General features: G+C 41.7%; 1 protein-coding gene across 3 annotated transcripts in view; it reads right to left on the minus strand.

Annotated features, from left to right (window-relative positions):
- The window catches only part of GNAL (G protein subunit alpha L), a 319,159-nt gene that overhangs the window by 6,731 nt on the left and 290,741 nt on the right, over window positions 1-21,687 (minus strand). For all 3 annotated transcript variants that reach the window (XM_073679009.1, XM_073679010.1, XM_073679011.1), the window contains 4 exons: window positions 15,951-16,005; window positions 10,550-10,623; window positions 1,142-1,200; window positions 171-291 (listed from right to left, as the gene is read on the minus strand). In XM_073679009.1, coding sequence (XP_073535110.1) covers window positions 171-291; window positions 1,142-1,200; window positions 10,550-10,623; window positions 15,951-16,005 — 309 coding nt within the window. The remainder of the gene's footprint in view (window positions 1-170; window positions 292-1,141; window positions 1,201-10,549; window positions 10,624-15,950; window positions 16,006-21,687) is intronic.

Consider the following 21,687-nt stretch of genomic DNA (forward strand, 5'->3'; position numbering starts at 1 on the left):
AAGGTCAGGCTGCTTTATATTTTTCAGGTTTCCAGATCTCTTCTGACACCTTGTGGCCAACATAGAGAATGTATATCTTAGTAGAAAGTAAGTACTCTTACATTGTCTGTCATCACCCAAATTACATTTAAATCAGCTTTAACATTTGTCAAATCTGTCCAAAACTTTACCTGTTGTTCCAGATGCTTTTGAACAGGTCCAGTGCTTCTCGTAGTCTGTTTGTGTTATTGTCTTCTCGAATGACCATGTTGTAACTGCTACTTGCAACCACAAAAATTATAGCGGTGACATCTAGAAAAGGGGTAAGCAGTTTCAGTTACCAGATGGCTAAACAGGTACCCCAACAGAACAGACCTAATAGGAATGAAGAAAGTAATGTCGTCTTTCTGTTCCATCCTAATGCCTGTATGGTGGCACCTGGCATGGTGGTTGGTGGAGACCTACAAAACTTTTCTCTCACTCAGTTACATTATGACTCTTGGGGTCCTGTGGAGCAGTACACAATGAATATGTAGTTGTGCTAGCAGCTTACCCACTTCATCCCTAAGGCTGCCAGACAAACCCCTCCAGTGATCAGCCAGTTTTAAAAGGAATCTGACTTGACTGTGTCCAGCCTTGTATTGAGCGAGGCTGTACCAATCAAGTCAGCACGTGACCACATGTATGCAAAGTATATACTTGTGGTCATACGCCCTGAGCCGGAGAATCCTCACTGTGCGTGCGATGTGAGGATTCACAAGTCTGCAGTCACAAAGAGTGACTGCAGAATTGTTCCCCAAGGCCGAACAACCCCTTTAAGCAGTTCCATACTATAAATGCAGGTCCATGTTACCATCTTCTCTAAAAGTTGCTTATCTGTTGAGATTCTCAGTAATGGACCTATAAAGCAGGAACATTTGCTGCCACAGAACACTTATGCAATGGTCATCATGGCCTTGATTTTGGCAGTAACGTCATGTCGGTTCATGTAACACCATCTTTTGTTAGAACAGTAAATGAAGACGACACAAATTTGGTAAAACAAGAAAGTGTCCTATTTTACCTTATCAGCATCAGACTGACAGTTTTTACAGTAAATTCCTTTCCAGAGTGCAACTTGTTGGAACAGAAAAATGACAAAATGGAGGAAATAGCCACTTACCATTAAAACATTGGATCCACTTTCTTCTTTCATCTCTTTGTCCTCCTACATCAAACATACTGTTGGAAAGACACAAGAAACATCCTGTCAGCACAAATGAATTAGGGTAGCACGGAATGACAGATGGACGCTCCTTGGATCTGGTCCCTTTGTAGGGTGCCCCGATCGTAATTACACAGTAACGAGTTCTTCTGGAAAGAGCAGCTTTTGAAGTCCCATAATAATTTACCATTGATTAATCAAGTCAGTGTAATTCTACCTTATTTATAAAACGCTACTATTCCCAGTGCCCACATGTAGTATAATAGCACATATGACTATCTGCACAAGGCAAAACTGAAGGATCCAAGGCGCATGAGAGCAAATGCATTAATTTCATACCAGTTCTGCCATGATGAATAAGGATGCTGAACTTATACCAAAGTTTTGATTGTCGAGTAGAGTTACGTTTTAAGGCTGCGTTCACAAGTTGCGTTTTTTTTGGTCACACTTGTGATAGTACTGCAAAGTTTTTGGAAAATCGAGGAAAAAAAGTTGCAATTTTGACAGTGGTTCAGTGGCTAGCACTACTGCTTTGCAGCATTGGGTGCTGAGCTCATATCCCACCAAGGAGAACATTTGCAAGGAGTATGTATGTTTCCCCAATGTTTGCGTGGTTCGGTACTTTGGATTGTGAGAGGAAACCGAAGACATACAAGTGCTGCTCACTAAATTAGAATATCATCAAAAAGTTACTTTCAGTTCTTCAATACAAAAAGTGAAACTCCTATATTATAGAGTCATTACAGAGTGATCTATTTCAAGTGTTTATTTCTGTTAATGTTGATGATTATGGCTTACAGCCAATGACAACACAAAAGTCATTATCTCAGTAAATTAGAATACTTTATAATAACAGCTTAAAAAATATTTTTAAAATCCGAAATGTTGGCCTACTGAAATGTATGTTCAATAAATGCACTCAATACTTGGTCGGGGCTCCTATTGCATCAATTACTGCATCAATGCGGCGTGGCATGGAGGTGATCAGGCTGTGGCACTGCTGAGGTGTTATGGAAGCCCAGGTTGCTTTGATAGCAGCCTTCAGCTCGTCTGCATTGTTGGGTCTGGTGTCTCATCTTCCTCTTGACAATACACCATATATTCTCTATGGGGTTAAGGTCAGGCAAGTTTGCTGGCCTATCAAGCACAGTGATACTGTTGTTTTTAAACCAGGTATTGGTACTTTTGGCAGTGTGGACAGGGGCCAAGTCCAGCTGGAGAATAAAATTCCCATCTCCAAAAAGCTTGTTGACAGAGGGAAGCATGGAGTGCTTAAAATTTCCTGGTAGACGGCTGCGCTGACTTTGGTCTTGATAAAACACAGTGGACCTACACCAGCAGAGGACATTGCTCCCCAAACTATCACTGATTGTGGAAACTTCACACTAGACCTCCAGCAGCTTGGATTGTGTGCCTCTCCACTCTTCCTCCAGACTCTAGGACCTTGATTTCCAAATGAAATGCAACATTTACTTTCATCTGAAAACAACACCTTGGACCACTGATCAACAGTCCAGGTCTTTTTCTCCTTGGCCCAGGTAAGACACTTCTGGCGTTATCTATTGGTCATGAGTGACTTGACACAAGGAATGCGACACTTGTAGCCCATGTTCTGGATACGTCTGTGTGTGGTGGCTCTTGAAGCAATGACTCCAGCAGCAGTCCACTCCTTATGAATCTCCCCCAAATTTTTGAATCGACTTTTCTTAACAATCCATTCAAGGCTGCGGTTATCCCGGTTGCTTGTGCATCTTTTTCTACCACACTTTTTCCTTCCACTCAACTTTCCATTAATATGCTTGGATACAGCATTCTGAACAGACAGCTTCTTTAGCAATGACCTTTTGGGGCTTACCCTCCTTGTGGAGTGCGTCAGTGACTGCCTTCTGGACATCTGTCAAGTCAGCAGTCTTCCCCATGATTGTGGAACCTACTGAAACAGACTAAGGGACCTTTTTAAACGCTTCGGAAGCCTTTGCAGGTGTTTTTTTTTGTTCATTATTCTAATTTACTGAGATAATGACTTTTGTGTTTTCATTGGCTGTAAGCCATAATCATCAACATTAACAGAAATAAACACTTGAAATAGATCACTCTGTTTGTAATGACTCAATATAATATATGAGTTTCACTTTTTGTATTGAAGAACTGAAATAAATTAACTTTTTGATGATATTCTAATTTTTTTAAAACTTTTTATTGAAAAATTCCACAGGATAATGGTTAAACAAATACTGTCATATTATAAGGTCAGGGTAATCCAAACATTGACCATTCTCAGTTCAATACAGTTTACATCACATTCTCAATAATCAGAGTAAACACTTAAAGAAAATACATTCCCTGACAGAAGTTTTGTCGCTTATCCATGTTATGTAAATAAAAGCTTATAACCTGACGTTAAATTCATCCATTGGTTTTATAAATTACTCTTTTGAAAGCTGAAACCCTCCCAAATTTGGTTTAGGTTAAGAAAATAAATTGGCATCAATGCTGAAATATTGATCATTTAATGAACACAGAATGGTCAGATTTTGGCAAGACAAAAGTTTTGTCGCCTGGTCATATAATGCACCCAATCCTAGTTTACATCCTCATCCTCCCGAAAAAAGTGCACGGCAAGAGCGCAGGTTCGCTCTGCCGTCACTATTGCGGTCAATGGGCCCCGTCACAGCATACGTCCGGACCCTGTTTTGCAGGAAATTTTAGGCTGTATGCCCCAACAGGGACACAGATCGCAATGTGAAAGCACCCTAACACTGTAGAACACCACTGTAGAGTAGAATGCGGCCTTCCAGGATGTTTAAAGCCCATGGGTGCTCTGGAAGTGGTAAAGGGAAATAACAACAATTCTGGCTTTGTTTTAAAAAAAAAAAAAATTGATGCCGTTTACTGGGCAGGATAAATGGCGTGCTCATTTTATTGTTTGGATCAACGTGAACACGGCAATACAAAGGATATGTATTGTTTTTGCTTAATTATTATCTCACAAAATTCCATAAAAACACAGCGTTTTTTTTCTTTTTTTTAATGAAAATAAGCTGCGTTTTACAGTATAAGCAAAAGCTATGAGAGTTAAGAAATCTCATGTATACGCTTGTTTTTTTTCTCCAAACTGAATTTCAGCACTGGCGCGTTTTTGAAATCAGCAGCATGTCAATTCTGTCAGTGTTATTTCACCCATAGAAAACAGTGAGAAAGTGGCAAAACACTACAAAAATGAGGTGTGTTTACTGTGAAAAGAGCAGGTTTCGGCTGTAGAAAAATGCTGCATGTGAACATAACCTTATAGTTTGGGTCGTCACAGATGCAACAATACCAAATGTGTGTAGTGTTTTGAGCTTGTTTTTTTTAAACTTTGCTGATATGCTAAATTAACCCCTTAGTGACCGAGCCAATTATGTCCTTATTGACCAAGCCAAAATTTTAAAATTCTGACCAGTGTCACTTTATGAGGCAACTCTGTAACACTTCAACAGATCCCACTGATTCTGAGGGCTCTTTGAGATGTCAGTATCTCTGGTACAAATGGTGACAGTTTCCACACGTACCGGAGACCCTGACATACGCAGACCCATTCAAATGAAGGGGTCTGTGCACATCTCAGTGTGTTTTCACGGACCGTGTGTCCGTGTGGTGTGCTCCACATGGAGACAAGTCCGTTTTTTTGCGGATACACGGTCCGCAAAACTGCCTCACGCTGAACACACGGATGACATCCGTGTGTCATCAGTGTGACACCTACCAGCGCCTGGGACTCAGTGTACAGTTTGCGCTGTTCCCAAGCGCCGAGTGCTGAACGCTGCCCTCATCGTGGTTCCCTGCCAGTGCTGTGTTCAGCACCAGTAGTAGTAGTCTGATCCCGCAGTGTCCCTACCTGTAAAAATAAAATAAAATTCATGTACTCACCTCTCCTAGGTTTCCCCGCTGTAATCCATGCGACCGCTGCTGCTGATGAGTCGGGAAGAATGAGCGGCTCCGAAGCTGCGCTCAAGTGAGTGACAGGACATCGCTCCTGAGCTGCAGCTCCGGAGCGGCTCATTCTCCCCAGCTCCTCTACAGCAGCAGTCGCATGGATTACGGCGGGGACACCTAGGAGAGGCGAGTACATGGATTTTATTATTTTATTCTTATTTTTACAGGTGGGGACACTGCGGGATCAGACTACTACTACCCTCATCATGGTCCCTGCTGGTGCTGATCGCATCGCCGGCAGGGAACCATGATGAGGGCAGCATTCAGCCATGGCACTTGGGAACAGCGCCTAATCCTGATGCGGCACACGCGGACACGGATATCTCCGGTACCGGAAATATCCGGACATGTGAAACCGGCCTGAGACTGTTTTTTCGTGATATATTGTACTTCATAATAGTGGTAACATTTCTTCGATATGACATGCGTTTATTTGTGATAATATTGGAAATTTGACAATTTTGCAATTTTCAAACTTTTAATTCTTATGCCCTTAAACCAGAAGAAGTTATAAGGGTTAAAAGTTGACCAGCGATTTCTCATTTTTCCAACCAAATTCACAAAACTTTTTTTTTTTTAGGGACCACATCACATTTGAAGGGACTTTGGGGGGCCTATATGACAGAAAATACCCAAAAGTAACACCATTCTAAAATCTGTACCCCTCAAAGTCCTCAAAACCACATTCAAGAAGTTTATTAACCCTTCAGGTGCTTCACAGGAACTAAAGCAATGTGGAAGGAAATTATTAACATTTTTCTTTTTTTTTTCCACAAAAATTTTACTTTAGCCCCAATTTTTTTATTTTCACAAGGGTAACAGGAGAAAAACAAACCGCAAAATTTGTTGTGCAATTTCTCCTGAGTACGCCGGGGTAAAACTACTGGACACATGGCAGGGTTCAGAAGGAAAGGAGCACCGTTTGACTTTTTGGATGTAAAAATGGCTGGAATCAAGAGCGGACGCCTTGTCGCGTTTGGAGAGCCCCTGATGTGCCTAAACAGAAACCCCCCACAAGTGACCCCATTTTGGAAACTAGACCCCTCAAGGAATGTATCTAGATGTGTGGTGAGCACCTTGAACCCCCAGGTGCTTCACAGAATTTTATAACGTAGAGCCGTAAAAATAAAAAAAAATCCAATTTTTCCCACAAAAATGTACTTTTAGCCCCAAACTTTTTATTTTCACAAGGGTGACCGGAGAAAATTGATCCCAAATTTTGTTGTGCAATTGCTCCTGAGTACACAGATACCCCATATGTAGGGGAAAACTATTGTTTGGGTGCATGGCAGGGCTCGGAATGGAAGTGGTGAAGTTTTGGAACGCATACTTTGATGGAATGGTCTGCGAGCATCATGTCGCGTTTGGAGTGCCCCCGATGTGCCTAAACAGTGGAAACCCCCCACAAGTTACTCCATTTTGAAATCTACACCCCTCAAAGATTTTATCCAGGGTTATAGTGAGCTTTTTGAACCCACAGATACTACACAGAATTTGATAACATTAGGTTGTCATATTAAAAAAAATTCATTTTTTTCACAAAAATGTAGTTTTAGCCTCAAATTTGTAATTTTCACAATGGATAATAGGAGAAAACAGACCTCATAATTTGTTATGCAATTTCTTCTGAATGTGATGATACCCCATATGTGGTCAAAAACTTCTGTTTGGGCATATGGCAGGGCTAGGAAAGGAAAGAGCGCTATTTGTCTGGAATAGATTATGAATGCCATTTCTCATCTTGAGAGCCCCTGACATGCGAAAACAGCAGAAACCCCATTTTGGAAACTAGTCCCCTCAAGGAATTCATCTAGGGTGTAGTGAGTATTTTGAACCCATAGGTGCCTCACAGAATTTTATAACATTGGGACGTGGAAATACAAAAATAAAATTTTCACCACAAAAATGTTGTATTTGCTGCAAGCTTATCAGGTACACAAGGGTTAATAGGTGAAACTGAACCCCATAATTTATTGCGCAATTTCTCCCGAATGTGGTGATGCCCCATATGTCGTCAGAAATTACGGTTAGGCCACACGTCAGGGCTAAGAAGGGGAGCGTCATTTGGCGCACAGATTTTGGTAGAATAGTTTGCGAGTGATATTTGCGGAGCCCCAAAGGTGCCAGAATAGCAGAAAAACGCCAAAAGTGACTCCATTGTAGAAATTACACCTCTCAATGAATTAATCTATGGCTGCAGTGACTATTTTGTAACATCCACACCAGGCTTTTTTTCTGGAGAATTGCAAATATGCCAGTGTAGTGCCCCCATACCTTGTGCCCAGCTTGTGCTTCTGGAGCCACGCACCCCGTAAATTGTTAAGTACGCACTCCTCACTACAATGATGCCAAACTTGAGTCCTCTTACTGCTTTTTAGGCACAGTGGGGCTCAGAAGGAGGGGGGCATTTGGACTTGGGAGCGCAGAATTCATTGCATTTTATTTGAGGGGGTGGGAGCCATGTCACTTTTACAGAGCCTTTGTTCTACCATTAACATGGTAACCCTCTATATTTCCAGTGACAAATGACGGACCTGAGTGGGGGCTGGTTTTGTGTAGGATAAATTAGGGTTTTATTGGTAACATTTTGGGGAACATAATATTTTTCAATCGCTTCCAGAATAAGGCTGATCACCTTCTTATGTTCTACTCTGAGCACTTACGTCGGGGTTTCCGTGTAAATCCCACAAAAACATGATTCCGACGAAACCCCCAACGGAACCACCCAATATAATGAGGCAGATGGAGACACTTTGGAGTCCGTTTGGCGTCTGCTCCGGTGGTATCCATCTTTTTAAGCGTGCACAGATCTGCAGTCGCCCACACTTGTGTGCTAAAAAGACACCTAAAATTATGGTACGCTGCGAGAACAGAGACCAGTCCAAAGTGACTCCATCAGCCTCATACGTGAATGGTTCCATTCGGGGTTTTATCTGAATCGTGGTTTTCGAGAATTTACATGGAAACCTTGATGTAGGCGCACAGCGGAGTGCGCAGGATAAAATGTCAGCCAAGCCTTATTCCGATTTTTGGGAGGCAGAATAAACAAATACAGTAGCACAAGAAAAGTTATTTTTGAGCGGTTCGCCATTCGGTATAAGTGATAAGGCGGACTTATTCTTCGGGTCGGTGCGATTACAGTGATGTCATATATATATCTTTTTTTAGGTTTTGCTGCTGCCATCATACAGTGAAAATGCTTTTTTTTTTTTTTAAGAAAAAATAAGTTTTTTTTCATCACGTATTCTGAGAGCTGTAACTTTATTTTTTGGCGAACAGCGCTGTATGAAGGCTTATTGTTTGCGGGACGAGTTGCAGATTTTTTTGGTACTATTTTGGGGTATATAACATTTTTTGATCGCTTTTTATTCCGATTTTTCAGACACAAAATGAACAAAAAACAGCAATTCAGTTATTGTTTTTATTTTTTATGCCGTCACTGTGCGGTAAAAGTGATCAGACCGATTTGTTTGTTGGGTAAGTATGATTACAGTTTTTTTTATGATTTGCTATTTTTACACACAAAAAACAATATTTTACAAAAATGAATTTGTTTTTTCATCACCATATTCTGAGAGCTGTAACTTTTTTACTTTTTGCTGGATGAGCCATATTAGGGCTTGTTTTTTTGCGAGACAGTTTGGCGTTTTAATTTGTGCAATTTGTTTTTTTATATACCACTTTTTAAATCGCTTTTTATTCACTTTTTTGTGAGTCAGTGTGATGAAAAAGCGACATTTTTGGCGTGTTTTAATTTAATTTAATTTTTTTTTAACGGCGTTCGCCATGCGGAATGAATAATGATTTATAGTTTTATAGAGTGGGTCGTTCTGAATGCAGCGATACCAACTGTGTGTACTTTTTTGTTTTTGTTTTATCACAAACGTTGCACTTTGTGGCAAAATGGATTTTAGTGATTTGTGCGCATTTTTTTTTTAACATTTTATTTTACTTTTACACTTAGTCCCACTGTGGGGCATGTATAATTTTCAGTTTGATCACTGGTTTCATACACTGCAGTACTAGTGTACTGCAGAGCATGAGACTGTCAGTGTCTCACTGACTCAGCCTGTGAGACCCAGCTTATAGCTGGATCTCACAGGCCATCGTACCCTGAGGTCATCACATGACACCATGGTAACCATCGGGACCTGCGATTCTCATCACGGGGGTCCGATGGTTACTAAGGGGGTCTTGTGACCACCTTGTAACAACTTAAATACCACTGTCACAATTGCCAGTCTATTTAAAGGGTTAATCGGCCCCAATTGGCTTCAAAACTGGCAGTGGCAAATACTGCAGGGTGTTAGCTATCATATACAGCTGACATCCCCCGGAAATTCAGCCTCAGCGCCGTGAAACAGAGGCGCTGAGGAATAAGTACCCTTAACGACCACCGCGAAAATGCGTATCGTCGGTCGTTAAGGTGTTAAAGCACTACTCCAGCGTTTTATTTTTCTCAGCGCTGGAATGGCGTTTTAAATGTAAGCCCCCTGCTATATACTCACCCTCCGACGTCTTCACCGTTTTTCGGCACCGCTCCGGTCCCGTGGCGTCATCTTGTAACAGTAGCTTCTGACTGGCTGGAAGTCAGAAGCTACGCCACAGGGTCTCGATAAAAGTCTGAGAGCCAGAGCGAGGCTCTCCTAGACTTGTACTGAAAGAAGTGACCTCTGTGCAGCTCCATGAAACACTGGAGCTGAAGGCAGGTCACTTTTCACAGGAGACAGAAGGGAGTGGCGGCGAAAACAGATGAAAACGCAGGAAAGAGTATCAGAAAAGGGACTTGCATTTAAAGCACCACTCCAGAGGTGCAATCAGAAAAAACAAAACCATTGGAGTGCTGCATTAAACATAGGCGTTAAATAGGGAAAAGACAGGAGATTATCATACATCATCTCTCTTCTGTCCCTGCAGCCCATCAGCTGCCCTGGCTTCTCCCTTCCTTATCTTTCACATAGTCTGAAGTCAGGGGGAAGGGCATTTTGACATGCTTGATTGCAGCTACAGCAGCGTTAAAATTATACCAGAATAATAGCTGTAGATGTGACCTAGCCCACGATATCACAGGTGAAAAGTGAATCAGGGGTGCAAGCTGTCACCCCACCAGAGAACTTTAACCACTGATATCTCGGGCTTGGTCATAACCACAGCAGCGATTCTAGTCTCAGCCAAGAATCTGCTACAGCTGCGATCAAGGCTGAGATACATTCTGGCTACTAATTGCTGTATCTCAATACATCCTTAGCTACTGAGTTGCCACCCTGCAAGAACTTAAGAGATATGTCCTTGGCAGGGTCTAGACAGGTGAGGAGTTGGTACAACTTACTCTTGGTACAATACCTTTAACACAGTATTAAAAAGCAATTAAAATATTGGTTTTATACTTACTGAAAATTTACTTTGTCTACTTGAAATCGCGTTTCAAAAATCCCTGATGTCAAAACTCTGCATCTTAATAAATCCTGAAACACAGCAACATAGATTAGACATTGAATTAGGAATGCCACAAATATGTATTCAGACATGCAAGTAATTGTATGGAGCCTTAACAAGCCATCGAAGTCTACAAACGTTATATCTGACTCTATAGTGGTACACAGCGGCCTTTTCTGTCACAATCATATGGGATCTGGACACTGCAGTATGAAGATACAGGAGCATCTCTCGAGGCGTCAGACAGTGGCACACAATGCCTCTTTGGCTCTGTGCTCTGGCATGCGCATAAAAGTTTCAGAGGACACCTAATAAATGTAATGAACTTACAATTGAAATCAAATTATTGAACCCCCATGAAAAATTTAATTATTAGCAAAACTGGTTTATTGCAAACAGCAGGAGGTTAGTCAATCAAGCAAAAACAATTTAAATAGCTCAACAAGTAATATAATAAGTGGTTTCACCAAATTAAAAAAAATAAAAACACTTACTGCAAAATCAAAATAATTAATCCCCTTCATGACAAGCACTTTAGTACTTAGTAGAGCCCCTTTGCAGCAGGTCATAATAGCCAAACATGATACATTGCCAGACACCACACATTCCTCATGGGCAATGGCCTGTAGTGCACAAAATATTCTTGGGTTTGTGCGCTGAAAACGCCTTCAAAAGTCACCATAGATTTTTATTGAAGGTCAAATCAGGCAACAGAACTCCAGAATCTTCCACGACTTCACCTGAAACTAAACCTTGGTGGATTTTGAATTATGCCTGCATTCACTGCTAGTTCGAAGGTTTATTGAAGCTTGAGCTTCAGCTTACTCAAAGGAGGAAAAACTTGCCTAAAATACTTGATTGAAAGCATCTGCAGATTTCCAGTGCCAGAGAAGACAAAGCAGCCCAAGAGTATCACGGAGCCACCACCATAATTCCCTGTAGGCAAGTTGTTTTATTCTTCCTCCTCCAGACATACTGCTGATCCATAGTTTGATTTCAATGTCCCACAGAACAGAATATCAAAACTTCTGTGGCTTATTTATATGGTTTAGTAGATAGTAGCTTCTTATGCTTTTGGGTCAGTAGAGGTGTACGCCTTGTAGATCGGGCAGGGACCTTCAGCAATTAATAAGTGTCTTACTGTGAAAACTGAAACCTCAGTGTTTACTGCCACCAAATCTTGCTGCTTGTGTTTAGCAGTCACTCAATGGTTCTTGACAAACTGATTCCTCAGGAATCTGGAGGCAGCTGGTGACCGCTTCCTTTTTCCGCCACGTCCAGGTAGTGCAGCCAATATTCCCATAACTTTGAATTTATGAACTGTGTTTCCAGGAACATCCAATGCCTTTGAATCTTTTTGTATCCCACTTGAATGTGTAATGCAAGGATTTTTCTTTTAAACTTTCTCAGGCAATGATCTCTCATCTTTTTTAGACTGTTCTCTTAACTAAGGGTTTGTTTACATTAGTCAATGGTGCGGCACTTTACCACCATCGATTAGCGGTTTGTAATAGATCAGTGCACAAAGGCTGCCATTATTCTTAATTTTTAAGAAAGTTTAAAAATCATTTCATCTGACGTGTTTTGCTTGTTCATCAGGTGATTGGCAGCCTGTTTAGATTGCAAGATTATTATGAACTAGCTCCTTAAGGCTATGTGCCCACGATGCAGAAATGCTCCAGATTTTTCCTGAGCGTTTCTGCATCTCCCTGGCAGAAAAAACGCATGCGGATTGTACATGTGGATTGTACATTGAGTTTTTCCTGCCAGGGACATGCAGATGTGAAGCGTTCTTCACATGCATTTCTGCATGTGGGTTGACAAGTGCTTTCCAAGCGATTTTAGCATCACTTGGAAAGTGCTTGACAACTTGGTCACACTATATAAATCCATGCAAACTACATGGATTTATATAGTGTGACCCCAAAGAATGTCAAAAAATAAATCTATACTTACCTTCCGATGGACCCCGCAGTCTTGCTTTGCTCCGTTCTGGCTTGCCGGCAGCTCGTGGTACACTGAAGGACCTGCCGTCACATGACTACATGACGTCCGTACAGGTCCATCAGTCCACCGTGAGCTGCCGGCAAGTGAAGACAAGGAGACCGGGGGCCATCAGAAGGTAAATATAATATTTATTTTTTATTTTTTACAGTTTTCTATGGTACCCGGGTCCGGAGGAGCGTCTCCTCTCCTCCACATCTGGGTATCATCCGCACATTGAAACGTTTGGATTCCGCATGTACAGATGCAGTGATGCGGAATACATGCGTTCCAATGCAAGTCAATGGTGGCGAAAACGCAGCGCTTCCGCAAAATAATTGGTAGTGATGCGTTTTTTTCCGCAATGATAACCCGCAGCGGAAATCTCCGCAGCATCTGCACAGCACATGCGGATTATCATTGGGGAACATGGCAGACCTTCTACCAAGCGTTTTTTAAGCGTTTCTGCAGCGTTTTTGCCGCTGCGGAAACGCTTAAAAAATGCATCGTAGGCACACAGCCTAAAGATAATCTTGCAGTGTAGATGTACTTTAAAGCCCCCCCCCCAACCGTACACTTTACATGTCTCCGGCTGTGGCTCATCTCTTAGAGAACAAAAGGACCAGCAGTCAAAAATCAGACAGGCTGGATCCTTATCTCCCCAAACAATTATATGTTGGGGGCCCCTATGCACACTAGGCTGTTAGCTAAACCTGTCAATATTGTGCATCGGCTTAAAGGTGAGCTAATACTAGCCAATTGGCGGTCATTTAATAGCCTGTTTAGATATATTGATGGTATTCGCACAGAAAGATCGGTAATATGATTGTAAGAAGACCTATGCAGCAGAGAATAAAGACGGACTATGTGCGCAGAATAAAGTACAAAGTGCTGCCAAGAACAATGACTTAAGCAAGCTTAAAATCATTTCACCCGACAAAAGAGCAACTTTGGAAACGAGTGTTCCTTCACAATTGGCCAGTGTGAATGCAATCTTAGTCATGTTTCTAAAATGCAATCAAATGTCAGAGTCAAGAAATCGCTGGCTAGTTCAGGTATTTCATATATTTTAATAAATATCAATATATACCTCCTTAGTCAGATAAATGAGATATACTGAATAACTGCCCATGTAGGTAAACTCAATCATTTTATTAAAAAAAAATATATTCATTAAAAACGCATACAAAAAAATAATACCTCACAAAAGAGACATGAACCAGACCTAATAACAAATGTAAGTGCACACAATATAACCGCTTAATAGTGTCCAAGCAGAGCCTAGTTTCTCATCTAAAGCCTGCTAAATGCTAAGTAGTCTGTACTATAAGAGGCATGCAAATTATCATCCTATGTTGGACAGACGCTCCACTTTATTTATGCATTATACTACCCATTGCAAAATACATGGGAACAAAACTTGCTGGAAGGAGCAAAAAAAGTTAAACACTTACATGCTGTTGTGCAAGGTTGTAGTGTACATCTAGTGCATAATCCAGTCTCGCAGCCCCCGACGCGCGTTTCATGCCATATCCACTTCCTCAGGGGGGGGTGTGGCATGAGGGGTGCTGTCATAATTAAATATGGATTGGTGGCCAATGGGATCTACACTTCCAGTCATGTGTTCCAATAGGGGAGGGAGATCGCGCTTTGCATTGGCGCCATATACGGATCATGAAGCCGAAATCCCGCCTCTAAAATGTCACATGACTTCAGACTTACGGCCCGTGGACCGCAAGCACGCAGCGCCACCCAGGTAAGTAAGATGGCGGTGCGTGCCAGCAGCCATCTATGCCGAAAGAGCCAAAGTTAGAGATCAGGATGTAAAGGTGCATGCGCGCGACACCAATATCAAAGACGGAGATCCTAAAAATTTTTAAAAAAAACCTGGATTGGGGATATCTGCAGCACAACCACTCATATACCAACAAAATCTACCAAATCATATGTAGTATATAAATATCGAATATAACATATAAATAAGGGGCCATCTAACAAATCCAAACACCTATTATTAAGAGTGTGTCATAAGATAACAATTATCAATTTAAAAATCCACAAGTACCCAAATAACCATATTTATTTATACAAAGATGTGAAATGTGATTTATATACACAATAAAAATCAGGTACGATAGAATACTAATTTTAGTAGTCAATGGCTTGAATTTGTGGACATTATCAAAAAGCATTGGAACATACTGCAGGATGATCAGATATTGAAAAAATATATTTCAAGTCTCTCTTTTGTGAGGTATTATTTTGTTAGCGTTTTTAATGAATATATATTTTTTCAATAAAGTGATTATGATTTTACCTACATGAGCAGTCATTGGGTATATCTCATTTATCTGGCTAAGGAGGTATACCATTGATATATACTGTAGTATCTATAGAGTGACGCCATTATTTGATTATAGAATTTGGGACACCCCTTTTTGATTTTCGATTTGATATGTTTTATCTCAAGCAAACCTGATGTAACTCATGAAGCCCTTGATTAGTTGCATCGAGCGCATTTGAGACAACAGATGATTTGTAAATGTGTGCTCTTATAAGGGGTTCTATTCAGGGGGTTGAATAATTTTGAGATGCTGTAGTCAGTAAGGCCACGTTCACACGCTCAGTATTTGACATAACTATTTGTAAACCAAAACCATGAGTGGAACAATCAGAGGAAAAGAATAATAGAATCACGTCATCACTTCTGTATTTTTCTCCCACTCCTGATTTTGGCTTACAAATACTGGTGTAAAATATTAAATATTGAGCGTGTGAACGTGGCCTTAAAGTGACATTTTGTGTTGCATTTGGAGAAACCACTTGTTATATTAGTTGCACTGAGCAATTTATATTGGCCTTTGTTGTAAGTTTTGCTAATAAACCTAACCTGCAATGTTGGTTGAAGAATTTTGACTGCAATGGTCTATGACACACAATGTCTAGGCACACAGAAAGGTGAAGTTTTTATCTGGTCACTAAGTGATGGCCTCTGTTGTTGTGATGTTGTGGCTGTGGGGAATGTTGCCCAGGAGGCAAGTGGGCTGATGGGATGCATCCGTGCAGGTACTATTATACTTTATGGTATTAAGTGACAAGTGGGAGTATACAGACTGATCAAATGAGTACTGAAAAATTGCATTCTGATAAATATGGTGGAGAGAGAAGTTTTATTTAACATGATTGCCCACTTTCATTTACTATGAGGTGGAGACTGTCGCTGACATCAGTGAGTGGTTGGTGTGCCATTATAATTCTGCAAGGACTACATGGTTTGCATATCCGTTTTGTTTTCTGTAATCAGTAGTGTATACTGATGTTACTATGTTACTGTATATTTAACTACCAATCCTGCACTAAGAAAACAACTCACCTGATCTGTTGGTGTGTAGTCATTTTGTCTAACGTGGTCGATTCTCTCTAAGAAGCTAAAAGAAAAATTGAAACCAGTAAATATAATATATGGAAATATCATCAAATGCATTATTACAGACAAATTCCTGTCATTGCAGTGAGTAACCACCAGGCGGCAGAACCTACTTATTCTACATATACATCTAACATTCAGTCAGGAGTGAAGGAATCCTGTGAGCAGCAGAACAAGGACACGTCCAACCTCGCAGGACAGGTTATGTTACTTTCTGTTTCCTGGAACAATAAGTGCGATTTCTCCATATGAAACATGCGATTGTTATTCTTCCTTCAGCTTTGAGCTAAAGAACCAAATTTCTATAGAACTATCAGGATCCCTTGTCCTACACAGGGTTAATTGCACACTGACCAAGATATTCTATTTCAGAGATAAAAATGAGCTATGGAAAAAATCTTGGTTTTTATACAATTTATAACTGGCCTTACATTCATTTACTCCTTAAATTCAGAGCTTGGGCTGTAACCTAAAAATTATTTATGTTTTTCAAATAAATATAATGATAAACTAAACATAACTTACGGCCAAACCAAATTTTATTTATATTTCCCAACTTAAGCCAAAAAAACAATTTTTTGTTTGTATTCTTAAAAAAGCAAACAAAAACAAAAACAAAACATAATTTGAATTCTAACTATAACAGACTGCCCAGATGGAGAAATGGAGCTCCAATCCTTAGTTTACACCCCCGGAGGACTAAGGCGCTATACAGCTAGTGTTTTCTCAATGCCAGCGGTTGGACTAGAATAGCAGCTGTCAATCACAGATGATCTGCCTTAAGTGTACCTAAGTGATCATGGCATCTATTTGTGCTACTTTGTAAATTATACCAGCAAAATGTACTGTAAATATTGGACACATGGTGTAATAGGCTAACCCACACCGCACGGGAGGATTTCCCACACAGGACAAGATAAATAATATCTATATGATCACTGGGGATCCCAGCTGATCACTAGAATGGAGATCCAGGCTCCTCTGCACCACAATCGTGGTCACAGCATGTACTCTCCATTCAAAATTTATGTCACTAATGTAAAAAGATGAGCATCACAATTGTGTGGTGGGAAAGAACAGAAGATTACTAAGGGGATCCCGATTCTAGTGATTGGATGAAGTTCCATCGGTGAGGCACCAGTAATCATAGATCTATCACCTATGTTTTGGTAAAGGGACCCAAAAAATTCAAATTCTAAAAAGTCCAATTTGCCATTTAGAGTAAGTTTCACCCTTTGCAATGTATAGGATGAAATGTGCTGCAGACCCTCATTTTCACAATAAGTCACAAGCAGCAGGAACGGACACAGACAGAGGAGGGCCCCTTTGCAAGAACAATATATGGCCCCTTTCCAGTCCAATAGCTCATCATAATGCACAATTCCATCTGCTTTTGAGGTAGATGTGGCCCCCTTACCTCTTGGGCACCTGAGGGTCTGCACAGGTTGCATCAATGATATATCCACCTATGATCAGTGATCTTTATTGCTGCACATCTTTCTCTGGTGAAGTTCCAGAATGGAAAGGTCCGGGAAAACATGCCGTAAAGGAACGGCCAGGCACCTAATCATCTGGCAAGTCACTTTTGGATACCAGTCCAGTGTCCAGCCATCAGCAATCAGAGGATACCCGGTTATACAGACAAAATACTTTTGAGCTGTAAAACTCAATTTTTATTTTCTTTCAAAATCCACATAAAAAGCAAAGATCAATTTTTATATGCCTCCTCCATATTACAAATGTGCAAAGCGAGCCTGATCATTATAATGGCTAAAGAGGCTGACAATGCAACAAACACACAAGATCCACCCTACATGACAAGGAGATGCACCAGCAAGATTTGTGTGGGAAAGTGTAAAATCTGGTAGAATTCATACACACGTGTCATGGTGTCTAAATATTGACACAGTATAACTTTAAACAGCGAGGAACAGCAGTAACATTGACATAACCGGAGGAAACGGAAACAATGAGGTTATTGGGGAGGGGGGTCCCATTAATTATATAAACTCTGAGAACTGTCCTTACACTCCATGATTTACTGCCGTCTTCCTGAGCCTGTGTCAGATATTACAGTGCACAGCACTCTCCAACTTACACAGAGGTACGGCTTCTCAATGCACAGAACATAAGGAAGCCTCGCCACCAACATCCCATCATACCGGGCCGCTCAACCTGGGCTAATGGCAAAGAAAAGCTTACAGGGCTTATTCACATGACCATTGTTTTTGTCTTCTACATTATAGTTAATGGCCACAGCATGCACCATGGGATATAGTTTTGTAGATAAAAACTGCCAACAAATAATGGAGAAAAAAAACAGATCACAAATAAGCATGGCATTTTATATTTACAGCCATAACCATAATTATGGGGAAAAGAAAAAGAAAAACACAAAGCTTATGAAATGGGCAAGAGCTCTTTTCATAGAAAAAACAACAACATGTAAATGTGCTCCAAAGTCTGCACTGCAAAAAAAAGTACATATGGGACTTCTATATAACACTTTATGTAAGATGCACTCATATGGACCTGCTCCATACAAGGAGGGTGCCAGCTCAGATCAGAGCAGATTATATAATTGTGGGGAGGTTGTGGTGATAAGGGGTTTAAGACTGCGGCAGACATAGTGACAGATTGTTTCTACAATGCTTGGTATCAGACAATCCATACAACTAAAGGAAAACTGGATTGAAACTTAAAGGAGTTTTCCCCACAATGGGTTTTTTAAGCGTTTTTGCAGCAGCAATTCCGCTGCAGAAACGCTTAAAAAAAAAACGCTTGGTAGAAGGTCTGCCATGTTCCCCAATGATAATCCGCATGTGCTGTGCACATGCTGCGGAAATTTCCGCTGCGGATTATCATTGCGGAAAAAAACGCAGCACTACCAATTATTTTGCGGAAGCGCTGCGTTTTTGCCGCCATTGACTGGCATTGGAACGCATGTAATCCGCATCACTGGATCTGTACTTGCGGATTCCATGCGTTTCAATGTGCGGATGGTACCCGGGTTTGGAGAAGAGGAGACTCTCCTCCGGACCTAGGTACCATAGTACCTGTAAAAAAAAGAATAAAATAAAAAATAAATATATTATACTTACCTTCTGATGGCCCCCGGTGTCCTTGTCTCGGCTTGCCGGCAGATCGCGGTTGACTCAAGGACCTGCCATGACGTCATTTAAGTCATGTGACGGGTCACGCGACCGCTGACGTCGGCAGGTCCTTTCAGTGTACCGCGAGCTGCCGGCAAGCCGAGACACATCGAATAAAGACTCCAGGGGCCATCAGAAGGTAAGTATAGATTTATTTTTTACCATTCTTTCAGTCACACTATATAAATCTATGCCGGTTGCATGGCTTTATATAGTGTGACCAAGTTGTCAAGCACTTTCCAAGTGATGCTAAAATCGCTTAGAAAGCGCTTGACAACCTGCATGCGGAAATGCATGTGAAGAACGCTTCACATCCGCATGTCCCTGGCAGGAAAACCGCATGTACAATCCACATGCGTTTTTTCTGCCAGGGAGATGCAGAAACGCTCAGGAAAAATCCGGAGCATTTCTGCATTGTGGGCACATAGCCTTACACAGTACACAGCAGGGGCACATATAGAAGATTATCTCAGGACAGGAAACAATTATTTTAATCACATCCAATTGTGATACCTATTATTCCACTTAGATGGTGGCCCGCTTATAACGTATCGGGTATTCTAGAATATGTATGCGGCCAATCGGGCGCAATCAGCAAAGAAGTGTTTAAATTTGGCGCCAAAATTGCTGATTGGTCGCGGCTGGCGACCGCGAACAATCAGGCAAGCGGTGTTTAAATTTGGCGGCACTATCGCTGATTGGTCGCGGCAGCCGGCCGCGACCAATCAGCGAATCATATTAGTGAGGATCGGGGAGCTCAGAAGTATCCCGACCAGCGGCGCCGCTCCCCCCTTCACACTTGCCGTCGGGAGATCAGCGGGCCGCTGATCTTCCGACGGTAGCCGCATGGAGATCAGCGGCGCCGCCGGTCGGGGTCCTTCTGCTGCGAGCAGCCGGGAAATGACCGGTTATCTCCCGGCTGCATCACCGCTGACCTCTGCGCAGAGCGGAGTTTAAATTTGGCGCCAATAATGCTGATTGGTCGTGGTCGCCGGCCTCGACCAATCAGCAGAGTGGTGTTTAAATTTGGCGCCAAGATCGCTGACTGGCCGCGACCAATCAGCAAATCGTATTAGTGAGGACCGGGGAGCGGCGCTGCCTGTGCGGGTACTTCCGCTGCGAGCAGCCGGGAGATGAGCGTCTGCTCGCAGGATAAGTATCCCGACCGGCGGCGCCGCTCCCCGGTCCTCCCTTCACACTTGCCGTCAGAAGATCAGTGGGCCGCTGATCTTCCGACGGTAGCCGCATGGAGATCAGCGGCGCCGCCGGTCGGGGTCCTTCTGCTGTGAGCAGCCAGGAGATGACCCGCTAGCGTCGGTCATCTCTCGGCTGCATCGCCGCTGACCTCCGTGCGGCAGATGAGCTGCTAACGGCCGCCATCTTTTTCTGAAATCCCGCATCGCTGATTGGCCGCGGCCAGACCAATCAGCGACGCGGGATTTCCTGGACAGAAGGACAGACGGGATAAGACGATTATATATATTAGATGATATAGTGACTAAAAAAGAACTTTTGGATTATGGGGAAAACCCCTTTAAAGGCTATGTTCACACACAGCAGTTTTTTTTCTGCACCTACAACCTGTTCTCTTAGCAGAAAGAATGCTGCATTCAAAACAGACTTTTTGATGTTTTCTTTGTGCTGATTAAATGTATGATTTGTTTACAGTAAATGCTTAACAAAGTTAGTTTTGTTCCCCAAAAATGCAGCAAAAAATACTGCAGTGCTCAAAGTCATGGTATAAACAGGAGGAGAACTTGGAGTGTAATTGGCTAAAAAGTACCGTATGTTTTATTAAGGCAATGTGCCCACGATGCAGAAATGAAGCAGAAAATTTCTGCATCTCCTTGCCCAGAAAAACGCGTGTGGAATTTGACACACATTTTTTGCGCGTTTTGCGCATGCGGAATTGCTATGCGTTTTCTAATGCATTGTAGATGGCAATTCCGCATGCATAAACACACAAATAATGGACATACAGCGGATTTTTGAGCACATCAAAAACGCTGCGCATTGAAAGTGCGGAATTCCATTGGGGACCATGGGGGAAGGATTACCAAGTGTTTCCCAAGCGTTTACGCTGCAAAAAATCTGCAGCATAAACGCTTGAAAAACGCATCGTGGGCACGGAACCCAATTGCTCAAAAATACAGGATGAGACCAGCTTACCCATTCATAGAGTCCTTAGGACTTGTTACCAGGTGGTCTCTCCATGTATTTTTGAGCAAAATTATATGATTTAATTGTGGACATTTTTTGACCACTTTATCACCACTTTGGGAGATCCCACACATACCAAGTCAGTATAATCTGACATTTGTTTACAAGTGTACAATTTATCAGCAACTGTTACCTGTCTGTGTCTTTTTGTACTTTGTTTATACTATTTTCTATTTAAAACCTTTGTAATTGATAAAACCAATTAAACTCCAAGTTATCCTGTTTATACCATGCTTTTCTGGAGTGGTTTAGATTTTCTATGTGGGTATTTTCTTTGACCACTAGCAGTGGTACTATCCACATTCATCATA

Source organism: Phyllobates terribilis, unplaced genomic scaffold, assembly GCF_046119375.1.
Source record: "Phyllobates terribilis strain yellow unplaced genomic scaffold, ASM4611937v1 Scaffold_4__5_contigs__length_816908805, whole genome shotgun sequence".
NCBI classification, from domain to species: Eukaryota; Metazoa; Chordata; class Amphibia; order Anura; family Dendrobatidae; genus Phyllobates; species Phyllobates terribilis.